Source organism: Epinephelus fuscoguttatus, linkage group LG11 (genome assembly GCF_011397635.1).
Source record: "Epinephelus fuscoguttatus linkage group LG11, E.fuscoguttatus.final_Chr_v1".
NCBI lineage: Eukaryota > Metazoa > Chordata > Actinopteri > Perciformes > Serranidae > Epinephelus > Epinephelus fuscoguttatus.
The window spans coordinates 32,618,446-32,638,705 of NC_064762.1; the positions used below are offsets into that span (position 1 = coordinate 32,618,446).

General features: G+C 39.9%; 1 protein-coding gene across 1 annotated transcript; it reads left to right on the plus strand.

The window, feature by feature from the left end:
• Window positions 1-2,645: 2,645 nt before the first annotated feature.
• Window positions 2,646-18,880, plus strand: LOC125897530 (tetraspanin-8-like). The gene is made up of 9 exons (XM_049590931.1): window positions 2,646-2,868; window positions 3,750-3,815; window positions 6,919-7,035; window positions 7,126-7,200; window positions 10,268-10,363; window positions 10,735-10,827; window positions 14,017-14,088; window positions 16,337-16,420; window positions 17,957-18,880. Exons 1-9 carry the CDS (start codon window positions 2,809-2,811, stop codon window positions 18,089-18,091), a joined length of 798 nt encoding a protein of 265 aa, XP_049446888.1. The 5' UTR covers window positions 2,646-2,808; the 3' UTR covers window positions 18,092-18,880.
• Window positions 18,881-20,260: the final 1,380 nt, after the last annotated feature.

Consider the following 20,260-nt stretch of genomic DNA (forward strand, 5'->3'; position numbering starts at 1 on the left):
AATAGTCAAGTTTTTATAAAGTAGTTGAAACTAGCTCCACCTCCAGCAGCTAACATGCTGCTCTAACACTGATGCTTCAGTATTAATAATCTAATGATGTCATATATAATAATATCAGTCAGAGGAACCAAACACTACTTTAACTACATTTTTCTCTCTCAGTACTGTTTTTTCTTACGACGCGTTGTTTGACCACATCAGAAATCAAATGTGTTTATCATTCTGAACAGCTTCAAGGTGGAGTGAATGTAAAAATAACTAGGCAATAAACATCAAAACACAACATTAGATGTCATATTTGGGTTTATATTGTGTGATCCATGGTTTTTTTTTTTTTTTTACTGTAACTGAAACACAACATGGGAGCGGGATGGGACAGGAGTCATTTTTGTGGGATTGGGACGGGGCGGGATTTTTTTTTTCTTTTTCATGGGATTGGGATGGGATGCGATTATTTTTGTTGGAGTGGGATGGGACAGGACTGAAAATCCACTCACGTGTCACCCTCTAGTGTGTGGTTTACTGGCACTGGGTCCACCCAAAATAAACCTCATCCATATTTGCTGGCATTTTGTTTGACAAGCCTCTCTCCTAAGGGAGTGCCAAGTAAAAGGTCCCCCTCAGTATTAAGAATATGCGTATTTGTACCCCCAATAAAACATTTTAGTGGCAGAGGACTTTTATTTTGACAAAAGTAAAAACATTTCCAACCGAAATGGTGCATAACAATTAATCAAGATGTAGCAATTTAAGTGTTTGACACTCAAAATTTCCTGGCGAAGGATGCTACATATGTGCCCCCCACCCCTAATGTTAAAACAAAATTCACGCCCTTGGGTAATGACATAGATAATGCAGCTGAAATCTATCTCTAAATTAAATATCTGCAACATTTGCCTATTGTAGGTGAGACTTTTGTAATTAAAGACAACATATGAGGAATGTTGTGTAACTTTTTCCTAGATCAACACACACACAAATAATCATGGGATTACTCAGCTATCTGGACTAACTAAAAAGGCAAAAAGTCATCTGCGACATGTACAAATAAACTACAGCCAGAGTTGTGACTGGAATCAGAGTGAGAGCGTATTTCTCCAGAGTGAGGGTCCCTCTCCTGACTGATGTTGAAATCTAGGTTTCATTTAAGGGTTGTAGATCCAGACTAGTTACGTAACTTCCTGCAAACTTTGGAACTACTCTTTCCAAACTGCACAGTGATCATAGTTACAGTGATATGTTTCTAATACTGGTGCTGCTTTGGACCAAAGTCCTGACAGAGTCTCCCTGGGAGTGGGGGGGGGGGATTTTAGGGAAAAGTTTACAAAAACTCATTTGTCTGTTGAAGAATGCCTCACAGTGATTCAAAGTAAACACACAGCTGGGTTATCAGCAGTGCTGATGTGCCCCACAGGAACCCAAGTATTTCAAAACAGTGGGAGTTGGTGACAAAACAAAAATGCTTATCCCCTCGTCTATCTCAGAAATTCAATACATAGCTTCAAATGTGCAGTATGAAACTTTGCACAGACACACATGTACCATAAACTTATAAAATGTTTGAGAAATTGTGTGAAAAATACGTTTATTTTCTGTATTGCAAAGAGTGAAATGAGAAAATTGATACCACCCCCATGTCTCTGCAGTAAATATGAAGCTCCAGCGAGCAGCTTGTTAGCTTAGCTTAGCATAAAGTCTGGACAGGGGGAAGCGGTTAGCCAGCTTCTGTTAAAAGGTAACAAAATCCACTTACTAGCACCTTTAAAGATTAGTAACGGTAGTTATAGCTTGTTTGTGTAATTAGAAATAAACAAAAATATGAAAGCAAACAAGCAAAAGTATAAAATTAAAGTAAAAATTTTAAATGTTACACTGAGGGGATAACAGAGGAGGCAGTAGAAAAGTCTGCTGAAACATTGTGGTGGATGGGTGGATGGATGGATGGATGGATGATAGATAGATAGATAGATAGATAGATAGGAATGTTTTGCAGTGTATGTGAATGACATCAGCTGACAGGAAGTGCACATGGACCCAAGCAGTGCAATTCCATTGAAACAGACTATGGTGTCTTTGTTCATTCAAGACAACAGCAGACAAAAACTGCTTTATGGGGGACTGCGCTGAAGCCATGTTCACTCATAGAAACACACACACACACACACACACACACACACACACACACACACACACACAAAAGCTCCACTTGAGAGCTCTGTTGTCTTTATCATCTGTTTTCAGATATTCTTAAAAAGCTTGTCCAAAGAGATAAAAACAAAGGGAAAGGGGAAGGGAAAAAGGGAAAAAAAAACACACTATACAGTAAATGGCTGAAAAGCCATTTACAAGATATCCACATTGTGTTTTGTGACCACAGTAATGTGAGTACACACATTACTAACACCCTCTAAATTGGACTTGACTTGGCTTTTCTGTTAGCTTTACACTGATATTTAAAACAAAATGGAGAAAAACAAGAAATTAGAATCAGTTTTTCAATTAATTTTGAATTATGTGTGGACAATCTGTGCAAATGTTTCCCAAAAATGATATAAATTATTCCCCCAACTCCTCCAATTCGTCCCTCACACACACACCCTGCCCCTGCAGATGGGGAGGGCCTTTCCCAGCACAACATGAGGACTACCTCCTCCTCTACACCCATGTACAAACACCAAGCTGCTGTGCGTGACAAGAAGTGAACTTTCACTTCAGGCGTACGTCTTTCTCGACAGCACTGGGTTTCTATTGTAGGAAAACTTTAAACTGTATCCTATAAATCCTGACTGCAAGTCCTAACACGACAAAATGGGGAAAGTGAACATCTGTGTGAAATGGAGTTACATCACTGTGATCAGTCTGATTGCGGTAAGTGTTTTTCTTATGCTGCTGCCCAACACAGAAGAAGGGTTTTATAAGTGCAGATTGTTCTTTGTATTATCCGTGTAATTATACATAAACCACATGTTGTATCAGATGCTTAAATCTGTGAGTGGATTATTTCAATTGAGTTGTTTTCTGTGCCAGATATAGAAATGTGATGTCTTATTTTGCTCTAAATGTTGGCAACAGAGATGCAGCTAAAGTTAACTGGAAAGGAGAAGAGGTGTCTCACATGAAAATCAAAACTTGTTGATTAAACATTTTAGGGAGGAAGTGGGTACTTTGTGGTTAAGAAGAAAAAAGATGTGTTTCATCATTTACCACACCATCATGTGGTAAATGATGAAACACATCTTTTACATGTTTAAAATTAAATTAAAAAATGTGATATAAGTTTTTAATTTCCCTCCATTTTTTCTCATCATCATCTTTCTCCTTACTTTGACACAAGCCTGAGGGTGGTTAGGGACTGGATTGCGCAACATGGGGTTCTACTTGTTTGTGTGTCACTCCACATTTATTGTCAGTGTTGTTTTGCAAGGCTGGCTGGTGTTTCCCTGTTGTTGAGTATTTATAGAACACATTTTGACCTTTTTAAACAAGCCATGTGAGCAAAAAGGTATTTTCATTAAAGCAACAGGTTTGGGTTTTTTTGGACTACAAAATCAACTGATGTTGCAATGCATGTAGACATGTCCACTCTGGCTGATGATGAATTTGTATGGTCATCATAATACAATAACGTGGTTACATGCATTACCAACAGCCTTTATATCTGACTTGAAGCCTTGTTTTCCCGCTAACTCTTCACTTCTACTTATGGCCCTGAAAGTTATGAATAATGAAGTGTATTGTGGCTGTTGCAGATTGCCTGTGTGCTGCTGTTGGCCGCCACCCTGTTTACCCATGGATACGTACACAGAGATGAAAAGGTAATGTATGTATTTACATTACCATGCTACTGTATTTTAGAAACTTGGTTTTTTTTGATATGCTGTTCCAGATATCAGCAGACCAGTGACAAGATAAGTAAGTCTGAAGCTGAATGAATGGAAATGCATCCAAATCTAAAGCTGTGCAGCCTGCATTTGAAAATGGTCAGCAAAAAACTGTAATAGTTAAAAGCATACTCGAGGACTTAATGGTGACCTGTGAAACTTCAAGCTGAAGTGAAATACACAAGTGTTTTGCTTTCACTTGTCATATGAAGTTTACACAACTAGGCAACAATTATACTACACATCGATCAGCCAAAACATTAAAACCACTGGCTGGTGAAGTGAATAACATTGATCATCTTTTACAGTGCAATATTCTGATGGGAGATCTTGGGTCCAGGCATTCATGTGGATCACACTTGATGTGCTCCACCCATCCAAACACCATTGTAGACTGAGTATCCCCCTTCATGACAACAGCACTCCCCAATGGCAGTGAACCCCCAGCAGGACAGTGCACTATACCACACCACACCACAAAAACTGCTCAGTAACAGCCCGAGGAACATGACAAAGAGCTCAAGGCGTCAACATGGCCTCCAGATTCCCCAGATCCCAATCTGATTAAGCATCTGTGGGACGTGCTGGTACCCCACCTCAGAACCTACAGGACTCAAAGGATCTGCTGCAAAACACCCTGGTGCCAGACACCACAGGACACCTTCTTAAAGTCCTGTGTCCATGCCTCAACAGGTCAGAGTGAAGTCCAATCCAAAAAGAACCCCTCTGTGGATTGCTGCCACCTCTGGGGTACAGGCACATACCACAGATACTGGATTGGATTGGGATCTTGGGAATTTGGAACCAGGTCAAAGCCTAGAGCTCATTGTCATGTTCCTCAGGCTATTCTGTAACAATTTTTGCAGTGTGACATGATGCATCGTCCTGCTGGGGGGTCACTTCCATCAGGAGTGCTGTTGCCTTGAACAGGTGCACTTGTTCTGCAATGGTGTTTAGATGGGTGGAGCATGTCAAGTAGCATCCACGTAAATGCCAGGATCCAAGGTTTCCCAGCAGAACATTTCATTGGGGCAGGGTTGGGTCGGGAGGGCGTCCCACCAGTGTTAAATAGGTGATTACAGGCCTTTTGGACAATGTAATGGCTATAGAGTGATGAAACCATCACTCAGTTCAGTGTTGAGATTAGGTCCCTATAAGCCTTGCTTTCATTATGCAGTTCTGTCTGCCACCGGAACAATCTCCAGGTATGATATACGGCTTAAAGGAAGTGAGTCAACCATTGCGCAACCAAAACAGTAAGAGGATAGTGCTTTTGTTCTCACCGGTAGCTATCAAAAGCTATTGGTAGCTATCCACAAAGAATATCAGTGAAGGCTTTCTGAAGTTACTCAGTGTGTGTTGCACTTTAGTCATTAGTTCAAGGTCCACACAGTACAATACAGTCAGCATCATACCAGCGTTTGGCCATGCCATTAAGCTAATTTGCTATCTCTGTCACTCTACAGCAGGAAATGACACTGCACTTCAAAACAAAGTGTTTCTTTCAAACTTGACATGCTCCTGAGTTACTTGTGGTCCATTCAGAATGGACTCGTGACCCACCAGTTGGGAACCAGAGCCCTACCCTACCATATAAACGTTAGGGAGTAAAGCGGCAATGTCGTTTTGTACGCCCATCTGCATGTTCAATGCATTCTATAAGCTCTCTTAGCTCTTTGACTCTAAAATATACACATATAAACACCTTTGTTAAATGTCCCAATCCTATAAACGCGAGCAAAATAGCCATCACTAATATACCTCTCAGTCTCAACCCGTATCAGCTGCCTGGCCTGTCGGCAGTTACTGTTCACTGCTCTGTGTGAGCTTTGTGCTAATGATAGCTGCTGTTGGCTGCTAAACCAGACTTTAAATTAGGGACGTACAGATACCATTCCTGATACCAATTCCGATCCCTGAACCTTAGGTATCTGTCGATACCGAGTACCGATCCAATACCAGCACATAAAATAAAAATGGATGGGATATGAATTGTTGTACGTCTCAAATCCTAAAACTCTATGTAAAATATTAAGAAATACATACATAATAGTAGACTGAATGCCATAAAACTTTTTTTTTATTATTATTATCCAGTGAGACAGAGGTTAAAGTGCAGCCACACAATTTGGTAAAAAAGAAATTTTAAAGGCTACAGTAGAATTCTTGTAAAACTCTGCTCCGTTTCTATTTCATTTGCCTGTAGCGTGTGTATACGTAATGACGTGAGGCATTACGTGGTATCGGATTGGTCATAGGCTATACTTGCCGATACCCGATACCACAGTTTAGGCAGTATCGGAGGCATTTCCGATACTGGTATCGGTATCAGTACAACTCTACTTTAAAGTATGTATTTCATTACTTTTGGGAAATCTGTATTTTGCTGGACAGAAAAAAATAAGATGCACTTTTACAAACTGAAAGCATTGCAAAAGTCTGAAAAGTTGGCTGTATTTGTTTGCTATTGAAAGGTTTACACATACAGTAGTTTCCTTAAGAACACAAAATACACACCTCACACTAAACCAGACAGGGCTAAAGTCCAACATTTGAGTCCATGTTGACATACTGCAGGTTTGTGAAATATTCTACTCTAGTTCACCAGAGAGAATAAAAGAAGTGTTTCTTCTAAAGCCATCTATCTTATGAGATACAATCAGCTGGAATATTTGAGACATGTAAATAGTGCCTTTAAAGCTACAAGGCAACAAGTTAATGAGATAATTCTCTGTTATCAATGAAATCTTTTGCAAAATCTTCTCTTTGAGTTTGACTCACAGACACAACCCTGAAAGTGGTAATTGGGTTGTATTCTTACTGCCTTCAAGTAAAAAATGTTTGAACTTCATGTAAAAACTCCTTCAGAATATTTAATACAGTTGCAATCTGTGTGGAAACTGCTGAGGTTGACCTCAAGAACTAAAGGCAACAACTGAGACACTATGGCAGTGTGCATGCTGACACAGGGCATTGAACTCAGATTTTTTTCCCTGCTCACTGAGCCTGCTGACCTGCTTCTCTGTTTTCTCCACAGCTAGACCAGGCGATGGCAATCCTTCATACCCTGTATATCTTCTCCATCATAAATCTGATTTTGACCATCATTGGTCTGTATGGTGCCTGCAAAGAGAAGAAGTGGGCCCTTATAGTGGTGGGTAAAGGGAAGCAGCAGTAGAAATACTGTATGAATCTTTTTAATTTTTTCCATTAATCTTAATGCTTGTGTATGCATGTGTCTCAGTTTGCAGTTGGATTGATCCTGAGCAGTCTATTCATGCTTGTAAATCTAATCTATGGATTGGCCATGCAACCAAAGGTAGTACTAAGTTGACTTTGAAATGTGTTGTCCTTCTGTGATATTTCTTTTAGACTCAGTACAAATTGCCACATACAAATATTATATGATAGCAGACTAAACAGGAAAAGCTCTTTTTATTGCTCATATATTAAGTCTTTTGCAGTCAAGATGAGGGAACAGAGTGCTAAAATGTTGACCGATTTGCAGGTTTTAGGACTCAGTCCTGCATCACTGGCTTGTATTTTATTTTTTATTTGATAGCTTTGACAAAGCAGGTTACTGAGATGTAAACATGTCAGGGTGGGCAAAAATGCTAATTAGGTGCCAATCAGGCATCTGATTGTCAGCACCTGGACGTACCAGAAGCTCAAAACAAGAGTTGATAGCAACAGAAAAAAAAAAAAAAAAAAAAAACATTGGCAGAGAAGAGTTGGCAAATTTTTCATGGGTGCAACCCACATACTCAGCTCTGCTGCTCATCCCACAAATGCATGTTCCTTACAAATGTGGCACCATTTAAAAGGGACGGTATAAGATTTATTGCCAAGAAGCATTGTTACAACAAAGAAATAATCTACCAAACATACAAACACACACACACACACACATATATATATATATATATATATATATATATATATATATATTCATTGCCTTATAGAAGCTCAGTTTTAGTAAGTTTTCCAATTTTTGCCAAGAGGGAACTTTAGATATTGGTCCCTAGATTATGTTCACCGAGTTTCATGCAGATCGGTCAAACTTCCTAGGAAGAGATCGATTTTAAGTGTTTTTCAAAAAATTCAACATGGTGGAAAATCTATATAACCGGACGTTATGGGTTCCTCATGAGGAGAGGCATCTCTGTGCAAAGTTTCATGTCTCTACGACATACAGGGCATGAGATACGCCCGTTGAAAGTTTGCAATTTCAGTCGGTTGCTATAGTGCCCCCCTTTGGCCAATTGATGTAATATTGCTTCATTCACATCCTCCCATTACTTTCTACCACTGTGCCAAATTTCACATGGATTGACCAAGTCAGTGAGGAGAAAAACGTGGAACAGACATACCCACAGACAGAATTTTCGTCATTATATCGTAAGATATATATACACTGAACAAAAATATAAATGCAACACTTTTGTTTTTGCTACCATTTTTCATGAGCTGAACTCAAAGATCTAAAACATTTTCTATACACACAAAAGACCATTTCCCTCAAATATTGTTCACAAATCTGTCTAAAATCTGTGTTAGTGAGCACTTCTCCTTTGCCGAGATAATCCATCCCACCTCACAGGTGTGGCTTATCAAGATGCTGATTAGACAGCATGAATATTACACAGGTGTGCCTTAGGCTGGCCACAATAAAAGGCCACTCTGAAATGTGCAGTTTTGCTTTATTGGGGAGGTCTGGGGGGGATCAGAAAAAAACCACCATTTGCCTCATGCAGTGCAACACATCTCCTTCGCATAGAGTTGATCAGGTTGTTGATTGTGGCCTGTGGAATGTTGGTCCACTCCTCTTCAATGGCTGTGCGAAGTTGCTGGATATTGGCAGGAACTGGAACACGCTGTCGTATATGCCGATCCAGAGCATCCCAAACATGCTCAATGGGTGACATGTCCGGTGAGTATGCTGGCCATGCAAGAACTGGGATGTTTTCAGCTTCCAGGAATTGTGTACAGATCCTTGCAACATGGGGCCGTGCATTATCATGCTGCAACATGAGGTGATGGTCGTGGATGAATGGCACAATAATGGGCCTCAGGATCTCGTCACGATATCTCTGTGCATTCAAAATGCCATCAATGAAATGCACCTGTGTTCGTTGTCCATAACATACGCCTGCCCATACCATAACCCCACCGCCACCATGGGTCACTCGATCCACAACGTTGACATCAGCAAACCACTCACCCACACGACGCTACACACGTTGTCTGCCATCTGCCCTGAACAGTGAAAACTGGGATTCATCCGTGAAGAGAACACCTCTCCAACATGCCAGACGCCATCGAATGTGAGCATTTGTCCACTCAAGTCGGTTATGACGACGAACTGCAGTCAGGTCGAGACCCCGATGAGGATGACGAGCATGCAGATGAGCTTCCCTGAGACGGTTTATGACAGTTTGTGCAGAAATTCTTTGGTTATGCAAACCGATTGTTGCATCAGCTGTCCGGGTGGCTGGTCTCAGACGATCTTGGAGGTGAACATGCTGGATGTGGAGGTCCTGGGCTGGTGTGGTTACACGTGGTCTGCGGTTGTGAAGCCGGTTGGATGTACTGCCAAATTGTCTGAAACACCTTTGGAGATGGCTTATGGGAGAGAAATGAACATTCAATTCATGGGCAACAGCTCTGATGGACATTCCTGCAGTCAGCATGCCAATTGAAAGCTCCCTCTAAACTTGCGACATCTGTGGCATTGTGCTGTGTGATAAAACTGAACATTTCAGAATGGCCTTTTATTGTGGCCAGCCTAAGGCACATCTGTGCAATAATCATGCTGTCTAATCAGCATCTTGATATGCCACACCTGTGAGGTGGGATGGATTATCTCGGCAAAGGAGAAGTGCTCACTAACACAGATTTAGACAGATTTGTGAACAATATTTGTGAGAAATGGTCTTTTGTGTATATAGAAAATGTTTTAGATCTTTGAGTTCAGCTCATGAAAAATGGGAGCAAAAACAAAAGTTGTAATATGAATATATGAACACAATGTTGTAATAATAAAATAATTTCCCCGGCACATAAGGGAAATAGATTTGCTGATCTTGGAGAGCACAAACCTGTGATTTCCAAATCTGAATCATTCTGACCAGATTACATTTATTAAACAACTGGGCCAAGGTTCTTTTTCGCGCCTACCAAGTGTGAGCACTGGCTACGGGATGCTGACTGTATTTCACCTAACAGCTACTGGTGTCACTAATAACAAGCTTTTCCTGAGAGATAACACAGAATTCTGAGAACGTCATTTCCAACAAAAACATGTCTGCTGGTGGTTTTTTGGTTTGGTTTAGTAGCATTTTCAAATTGCTGGTTGTCTCATTTATGTTACTTTGTTTTGTGTGCAGATGGTTGAAGAAATGAAGAAGCAATACCTGAAAATGCTGCCGCTGAATAATGCTAGTGAGATTTTTGTAGAGATTTTCAAGGATACACAGATGGAAGTAGGTGACCTTGTGTGGGTGTCTGAGTTCATGTATGCATTGAAGATCAAGCACATTTTTTTCTCATCTTCATTTTAATCAGATGTGTTGATAAACCAACATGAAACACTGACAGACAGCACACATACACACACCACCACTAACATACACAAAAACACCTCAGTAAATACATTTTTCTAATACAGAAAGACCAAGGTGTAGATTGAACATATGGATGTGGAGGATCAAATACAGAAGCTCATGCTCTCCTGATAAAATGAGCAACTTCGACTTGCTGATGAGTCATTTAAACAACATAATTTTCTAACAGAGAAAAGGCAGAGTTTCAAGTGCATTGCAGTAATCCATCTTCCTTACGTCTCCCTTCTCAGTATCAGTGTTGTGGACTGGATAAGGGCTACCTGGACTGGGGCTACAACATCTCAGAATCCTGCTTGTGCATACAAGAGTCCACTCGTCCATGTGTGAGTGTGAAAGCTACTCAGTTCGTCCAACAACACCCACTGATAGTATTCATTGGTAAAACGTAGAGAATACTGTATCTCATTGTGACGCCATTAAAATTTAAAGAGACAGTTCACATTTTTGAAGTGAGGTTGTATGGGGGACCTAGTAGTTGTCAGGGGGTACGCCTCCAGTTTGGAGAAGCAGGCTGGAGTCTGACATGAAAGCTGGGCAATGTACTGCTGTGGAGGGGTCAGCAACAAAATATACTTTAGCCACCTAAAAAAAGTACCACCTAAAAAAAAATCAGTATCAGTTTAAAGGGAAATTTCGGTTTATTTCACCCCGTCTCCTATCGTCCTAAATTTGTTTCAAGTGACTAGTGACATAAAAATAATAGTTAGCATGTTAGCCGTTAGCCTAGATACAGCCGGGGCGCATGGTAGCGTCAGACCTGTTAAAACGTAAGTGAACGGGCAGCCTTCAAGTGCAAAGTTAGTCCACTGACGCCGGCATCCGTGCTCCCTCCCTCCTCTGTTAAATGGCATCTCACAGGTGCACTACATCATCAAACCATGTGATGCTTGGAATCACCAGATTCAGGAAGCTCTCGGCTTCCTGAATCGGGCATCGTTTTTCTTATTCCTTACGGTTTTCGCACCAGAGCAGACTAAATACGCAAAGTCCATAATCGCCATGAGTGGTGACAAGTCATGTCATGCCGTTTTTTGAGGGGAAAAGTTAAAGGATTACTCACAATCTCATGTGGATCTGTTAGCGGGCACGTAGCTGGTTTATAAAAGGTAAGAGTCTCACTCCTACCACTATTTTTGGCTGAGATATACCGCCTAGAAAGTGGGATCACAACTTTCACGTTTCATATGGCTTTATTTGGTGATATTTTATGGTGTTTCTGTCATAAACAACATCAGCTATCATAACCACACCTCATTTCAATAAGGTACAATGTTTGAAGCTGGCTGAGTGTTGTTTGATCACTGATAGTACTGTTTTGAAGCAGAGTGAGCGCTCTGTCATGTGGAGGTCCGCCTGGATCTTTGCATGGAAAAAACACTGTAGAATGGTCATACTTTGAGCAATTTTCTTCATACTTGAAACAAATGTTCATTGATAGTGTGCCTACAGCCCCACAGTGTCATTTACCTGCTCAGATGAAGCCACAGACAGTTATTCATCCTGAAAATCATTTTTTATTTTATTTTAGGCAAAATCTTAAACTTTTTACTGACTTCAGAGGCCCATTACTCTGTCTCTGTATCACCTAGAGTGTTTCTGACACTTTCACAAGAGTTTGCTTTCTGGCAGGACCTCATGCATGCATGTAGTCAGAGCGGTTCAGAGGCTACAGTCATTTTAATTTGGGTATGTCCTTTTAGGTGTTTTCGCTACAAAATGGGGGTGGAGTGCGGGAGGCTAAACAAGTTTTTTTTCCACAAAGACCGCCTCATATCGTTAGGATAAATGTCAGGGAACATATAGAAAACGACATGTAAACGTATTGTCTTACCTTACCGGTGTGGTGCCATGTTTGTTTACCATCTAGCTCTGCTTTCCAAAGCGCGGCCGAAATATATCTTGCGAGCTCTAGATAAAGCCCAGCTGGATACTACTCCAGGTGGAGGTGTCTCATCCTCGGTCACATCCAGACCTTGAAAATAAGCCTGCAACCGGTCCCATTCCTTGCAACAGAGGCATTCCTCTTCTGTGGGCATTGGGGCACAGCATTCACAGGTACACCACCAATCTCCAGAGCTACGCAGCCTCGCAGCAGCCATTCCTCCTCTGTCGTCCTCTACCTGTTGCGCCTCTCTCTCTCCTCCTCCGTTCTTCAATTTCACGAAGCTCTTCGTCAGTGTATTCTGGCTCAAATAAATAAGGACAGCCATCAAACTCTGCAAAATCAAATTCCTCCTCCACAAAGTCGAAGTCTGGCAAAAAGTCAGCCATTATTCTATAAATCTTTCATAAAATAAATGAATGAACTTTTTAGGCTACTGTCCGATTCTGCCTTCCAGCTGTTGCTGCTTGTTCTCGCGATATTTCAGCCGCGCTTTGGAAAGCAGAGCTAAATGGTAAACAAACATGGCAGCACACCGGTAAGGTAAGACAATACGTTTACATGTCGTTTTCTATATGTTCTCTGACATTTATCCTAACGATATGAGGCGGTCTTTGTGGAAAAAAAGCTTGTTTAGTGGACTAACTTTGCACTTGAAGTATGGCCGTTCACTTACGTTTTAACAGGTATGACACTACTATGCGCCCCGTCTGTATCTAGGCTAACGGCTAACATGCTAACTATTATTTTTATGTCACTAGTCACTTGAAACAAATTTAGGACGATGGGAGACAGGTTGAAATAAACCAAAATTTCCCTTTAAGTGTACGCTATATTTAGACTATTTTCACTGCTTTACCTTAATGTCAGAGCAATTTCAACTGTCACTCTGTTCAAAGCCAAACAAAAAAAATAGTAACTTACCATCGCTGAACACAGGAGCTGCTGGTCTACAGCTGCCTCAGACAGATGTTTTGTTTGTGTTACTGTGTGACTATGGCATTTAAAAGGGTTAGTTCGGATTCACCAAAGTCACACAAAAACACAAACTAGTTAAGTAATTGAAGCAGCAGTAGACCAGTGGCTCCCCTGTTCAACGAGCATAAATGACTTTATCTGAAGTTTGGTGGTTTTGACATAGATTGGAAACTGAAGCTGTTAACTGCTTCCCTGCTGGAACAGGCTGTCTGACAGCAAGGTAAAACAGTTAATACTCCAAATATAGCGTACACTTTGAATTCTATTGATTATTTTACATGGGGCATTTTTAAGAGGCTAAATTAAGTTTTGTTGCTGACCCCCATCCGCAGCAGTACATTGCTTAGCTTGCGTGTCGGACTCCAGCCTGCTTCTCCAAACTGCAGGCATGCTGACCGACATCTATTGAATGCATTACACTGAATAAGCAGACCATACTATCGCACTTCAGAACATCAAAACCACCCCTTTAACATGGTGAGAAAGTCAAAAAAAATGCATGTCGATGAATCAGTTTTCATCGAGTCATCCAGACTTAGAGTCGTGCAAAACCTTTAGATGAATGCCATGAAATCTGGTACACTCATTAATGTCCCCCTCAGGATGAACTGTAATAACTCAGGTGATCCTTGATTCTATCTGTGTATTCTAGGTGGCAGCTCCTAAGGACAGCAGTCTGTATGAGCACAGGGTCGATGACCAGCCCATCATGGTTTATGAAGAGGTAATAATAAAAGCATTATAATCAAAATGTTAATTTCTACACTGACAGGTTGACGTGCAAACTGCTATCGTATTAACCAATGTTACAAGAAAAAGCTTGTCTCCATTTATACTGTGTGAATATACTCTACCAAATGTTACATAAAACAGCAATACAATTGTTGGATTTCAGCTATTAAAAACCCTAATAAGCTTTCTCTAGTGCTGCATTTCCATTTCTCTACCAAACAGGAACAGAAACATGTTCTCAGAAAGAGCAGTCAAAGTCTTAGTCACATTAGAGAGCATGCTATCAGGTCCAGTGAAGCGTTGTTCTATGTTGCTGCATGGGGCTACATTTACAAAGCCTCCTAATATAGAGGGATGGTACCACAATAAACTGCATGTTAAGATGGATGGCACATCTCCACCTACTCCTTTCCTCTGCAAAAATGAAGCCAAAATATTCTGGATACAGCCACTGGCATCTTGCATTTGGAGTCAGAGTCTGCGCAGCACTGATCTCCAAACTATATCCAAACTTTTAACCAATCACAAGCAGCGCCACTGATCCCGAGCATACCGACTGGCACACACAGCTGTCAACCATGAAGTCACACTCACACCAAACTTATCAGTAAAATAAGCTGAGCATTCCAATCCCCATACTACCATATCATATAGCATGCAGGAAAAGATTTAGTATGTCCCAGTACATTGTATGTCAAATGCAGTAAGCCAGGATGTTCTACTACATCCGGTCTGACTTTGCAGTATGCAAGCCAGCATGCCATTCTAGCTGTTCTGACCCACAATCCTCTGCACAGCGAGCGATACCTCCCATCAACTGAGCCGCAAACAGATGTCACTGTTTGACAGCTGACTGACATCTCTCAGAAGTCACAATGAAGGATGACAGTGCATTTGAGTAACTGATGACCAGTCGAATAGTAATAACAAGAATATCGATTGTTTAAGTGAACAAAATAATCATCAACATTGCCAACGACAATTGCACATAATTAAATAACAAGATGTTAGAATCAACAATCTGTGCAGTTCTAACTTTTTTGTTTTATCTCCATGGTAACAGATACAAAAGCAAGAGGGTCAAAGTTCAGGAGTAATGTTATAAGACAGTAGTATATCCCAATTGTGTGCATACTGCATGCAACAGTACATGTTTTTTAACGGCAGCTGCAGTACATATTATAAGTACGAAAGAAAAAGTATGCGATTCAGAACGCACCCTAACACCTAACACAAACATTAACACAATTAGAACTACCTAATATTAGGGGTGTAACAATACATGTATTTATATTCAACTGTTTGGTTGAAGGCTTTGGTTTTGGTCCGCATTACAAACCAAACAAATATTTTAACTAACCCTATTACATTTGGAAGATAAAATATGCAGCTTAAATTGTGTAAAACATTATGTTCTCACTCAACATGGCAGCCCACATGATGTAACAGGCAACACAACATGCTGTCTTGACCTAATGTTACCTCTATAGCCGCAGATAAAAGACCCAACTCAGTAGTTGAAAACATAGGCTGTATGAACATGCCTACTGCGACTGAGCCCCATTACAACATTCCTTCAGGAACCCATTTCAGCCAGACTGTAATTTCTGCTTTGTACAAAAAAAGTCCAAGTTATAATGATAGTTTAAAAACGTTTAAAGATTTAAAAAACGAGAAAATTTCTTTGGCATTTCAGAAAACAGAACTGCTTCTTTCATTTGTATTTGTTTATAGCTACACTTTTACAATTTCTTTTTTATAAGGAGCTGTTTTTGTTTTATATGCAGCTAAGAAGACACTCCAGAGGTTCATTCAGGTTTAGCACCATCATTATTTAAAAGCAACAAAGATCGTACTTGATGTTAGTTTTAATATTTTTTTCTAGCTGTATCAAAAACATGTACCAAACTGTGAGACCACCACGTCATTTTGTGAGCCGTTACACCCCATATTTATTTATTTATTTTATATGTACTTTGATCTTTAGTTTGGTTCATTCTGCTAACATAGAGGGGGCGGGCCTATACTACAGCTGATGGTTTGGCTTCACTTTAGGAGAGCAGTCGTGTCATCCATCTTTATGTACAGTCTATTGAAAATACTTCTAAGATTACAAATTATTCTTTCTGTTGTCTAAAACTGTGACTTCCAGCCTTTTTTTTTTTTTTTTGGTTCTGACTCCTTAAAATGAAGCAATGTACTTGTAAAGTTACACTGACTGATCCGCTCTTCTATTTCAGTCATGCCTTCCATACTTGATTGCGGGTATGATGTCAGCCATGAATATTGGATTCGGTATAAACCTGGCAATCACATCATTCTGGGTATGTACTGTTTGTCTATATATGATATATTATTATGATTATTATTATTATATTATGATTGTAACCACCCACCTGGCTTCATATTTATCTAACTTTTCCAGCTCTTTCCACATACATGAGCTGAGCTTCCCAATGTGTACTAATGGTCATCACAACGGTTATTCTTAAACAAGCCTTCATTCACCCTTTTGTCCTTTTCATAGAGTTTCTGAATTTTGCCCAATTGTCATGAAACTATAGATGTTCAGATATCATTTTTTTCCCAAGCACTTGAAGGACTTCTCTTCCTTTAAGGCTTGAAAGTGGAGGTTCTAAGTTTATTCTTTCTTAAGGGAATGGGCCAATATTATTGCGGTGAGGAGTGCAGCTGAACTTTATGGCTGACTTGTTTGAAAGCAAAGTCCTCCCCATGTTAGTCAACACTTTCAATAGACAGTCTCCTTGACTTAGAAAAAAACGTAACACCCTCAGCACTCATCTCAAAATAACATAACAGTGTGAAATTGGTACACTAAATCCAAATAGAAAAGAACTTAAGGTGCATTAAGAAATTAATCAGCCCTGGGTTTTGCCTCTCAGGTGTATTACAGACTGCCCTATCTTGTTGGTGAAGGTTTTCAGGGCTTTATGAAACCTGAAAAAAATACCTGCACAAATAAAGAACAGAAACATAAATCTGGGGTAAATCTGCTCATAAGTAGAAAAAGCACAGGTGTATAAACAATATTAATGATGGCTCTGTATATGGAATTCCAACACACTGTCACTCCGACCTCGTCACATATTGACTTTTTGGTCATGGACTTTCCACATCAACATATGACGTGCAAGGTGCCCTGGGCTATTTGGTTGTTGACAAGATACACTTCCATTTTCACAGGAAATTCAACATTTACATACAGTCTACGCTATACTCTTTCAAAATAAATGCACTACATCAGTACAACACTGCAAACTGACGTTTTTTTCCTTCAACACCAAGCACACATAGTTGGGTTTAGGCAACAAAAGCACATGGTAAGGTTTAGGAAAAAAACAACAGCTCTCTCGGGTGACAGTCGGTGTTTGTTGGATCCATCCATCGTGTTCTGTGCCATCAGGTATCTCTTCAACCTCTTTTTAAAAACAGCTGCACTTCTTGCATATGTAATGTCTGGTGGAAAACCATTCCATAATTTCATTTCTCTGAATATTTGGTTTGGTTTGCAAATTTTTGTGTTTTAAATTTTTGGATACAGATATATACATATATATATTTATCTTCCAAAACTTAAATTTGTTGGAAGTATGTTGTTTCTGTGCCTCCGTTTCCCTGCACTTTGTTGAGGTGATGTCTCAGATTCTGAGTTAATTACCCTGAGCTCAAAACCTGGTATTCACGACAGCCCTAGAAAGAAGCCTATATGTCACTGCATTCCTCTGCCCCCCTTAATCTCTTTCTAAAATTTCAGCTCTAATGAAAATATATCGACATCAAATGAAGCAACAAAAGATGAACAGTAAATAAATAGCCATCTCTGTTTCTCTGTCTGTCAGGTATTGTCAGTGGTGCTATGTATCATCATCTTATGTCAGCTGTATAAGAAGGAAGACACTCCTGCAGTGGTCTACAGTCAGGAGGCAAAGGCAGGCAACTACACCGTTCTGATACACCCTGCAGAGGACACCTAACCAGGATACAACAAGGGTTCAGGGTTTTTATGATGTTTGAATGTACTGCCTTCAACAAGTGAAGCTGCATGTAAATAATTGTACATTTCTTTGTGTTTGGGCAGCCTGGATTTTTCTTTTTGCCCATGAAACCTTGATTAATTCTTGTCATCCCTGAGGATTCATGTTTTTATGACAGGGAAAACTGTGGGCTGTCCAAGAAAATGTACAGAAACATTGCATACTGCAAAACAGTATTATGATATGAAGTCTGAGACCTACACCCTTTTGCTAAAGGGATGTCCAGTGTATCTTCTAATGTCTTCAGTCAGCATCAGATAGTTTAATTGGGATGTGTGTTAAACAATGAATGCATTTAAACTTTCCAGGGATATTATCATCCCAGATAATTTAGTACAATTAATCCCAGATGTAAGCACTTGTGAGCAGCAAAAGGAGGCGCATTGTGCGATATTCAAAGAGAGTAAATAATTCAACTGAGATAGTTAAACATATGTAGTATCCAAAAAAAAAGCACTGGTGAAGATATGGCTGCATAAATATATGTGTTATGGACACATTAGAGCTTTAATAAGAATGTCTGTACTTTGCGGTTTGAAAGCTTTCGGTAATCATCTGTATTATATTCTGCCAAACTTTAAGAAAACTTTATTTTTTGTAATCGTTTTAACTGATACATTTTGATTAAAGAAGCTCCTGGAGCAAATGTTTTACAGTACCATTTACAACCCTGATACCACAAAAATGGGGATGCTGAGTAAAATGTAAATAAAAACAGAATGCAATGATTTACTGATGCTTTTAAATGCATTAAATACAGTACAAAAACAAGATATGTAATGCTTAAACCAGAGGACTGCATGGGGATTGCTGCTGTTGTTAGGACTGGGATCCCATGGGACCAAACACAAATCTCCCCGGAAAGGGTGGTTTCATCACTGCTGTGGGTGGGAGTGTGCCGTCAAAAAAAAAAAAAAAAACATGTGCAGGTCCCAGACATTAATTACCATGAAGGATGGAGATATCAACAGGTGAAGTGGAAAAGAAGACAAATTAATACTGACAGCTATGCATATCTTTCTTAATATCATGGTAAAAATACCTTTTTTTCCTTGCGCAATGGGAGAAGACTTAATACTGATAATCAATCTATTGTGCAAGTATGTATGGTCCAAATGTTTCTGGGTGTGGACAGGAGCTGACACACCCTGCTGGACTAGATAACACACTCTGGTTAAATAGTCAGAAATCTTTGAAACTTGAAAACTGGGTAGGATCAAGACCTTTGACCTTTTGGGCCTGAACCGCTAATAATGATAATGATAACAATTATAATGATAATTTAATAATAAGGGTTTCAGTCCTTCTGAGTTAAACCAAAGCAGCTTACCTCCAAGGCTGAAAAATGAAGCTAATGCCAATGTGCCGAAAAACTGCAGTTCACCAAATGGCCACTTGAGGCTGGCTCCAAAACAGAGTCATTCCCCGTAGATCCCCATGTTAAAATGCCCAACTTCATAGCAGAAATAAACATGTTTACAGCTTGGTTAAAAAAAAAAAAAAAAAAAAAAGCTATTGTCTCTATAGCTGATTTCAACTCTCATGACAGCTGAGTTGTTTTTTGTTTATAACTTCTCTGAAGAAGTAAGTGATGAGGATGAAGCTGATGGGGTCATGGAGGTTGAGATCGGGCTCCTGAAATCAATTAAAGATAGACTTGCTAAACTGAATGTGTTGGAGGTGATGATGAAAGACTTGAATCAACTTAAAGCTAGCCTTGAATACAGTCAGTGGCAAATTGATGAACTGCTGAGTGACAATAGGAACCTCAAGAAATCTATGCAGGATATGGAGAGTAGGGTGAATGTGCTTGAAAAGGAGAACAAGCATCTGTCAGAAACCCTGCTTGATCAACAGTGTCGTTCTATGAGAAACAACTTGGTTTTCTCAGGAATTGCTGAGGTGGACACTGTTGATTGTGAAACTGTTGTGAAGACCTTCATGACTGAACAGCTGAAACTGCCAAGTGAAGTGGTAAAAGATGTCACCTTCTCCCGAGTCCACAGAATGGGTAAAGTATTGAAAGACAGACCAAGAGCCATTGTTGCCAATTTTGAACATTTTAAACATAAAGAGCTTGTGAAAAGTCAAAGAAAACAACTTGAAGGC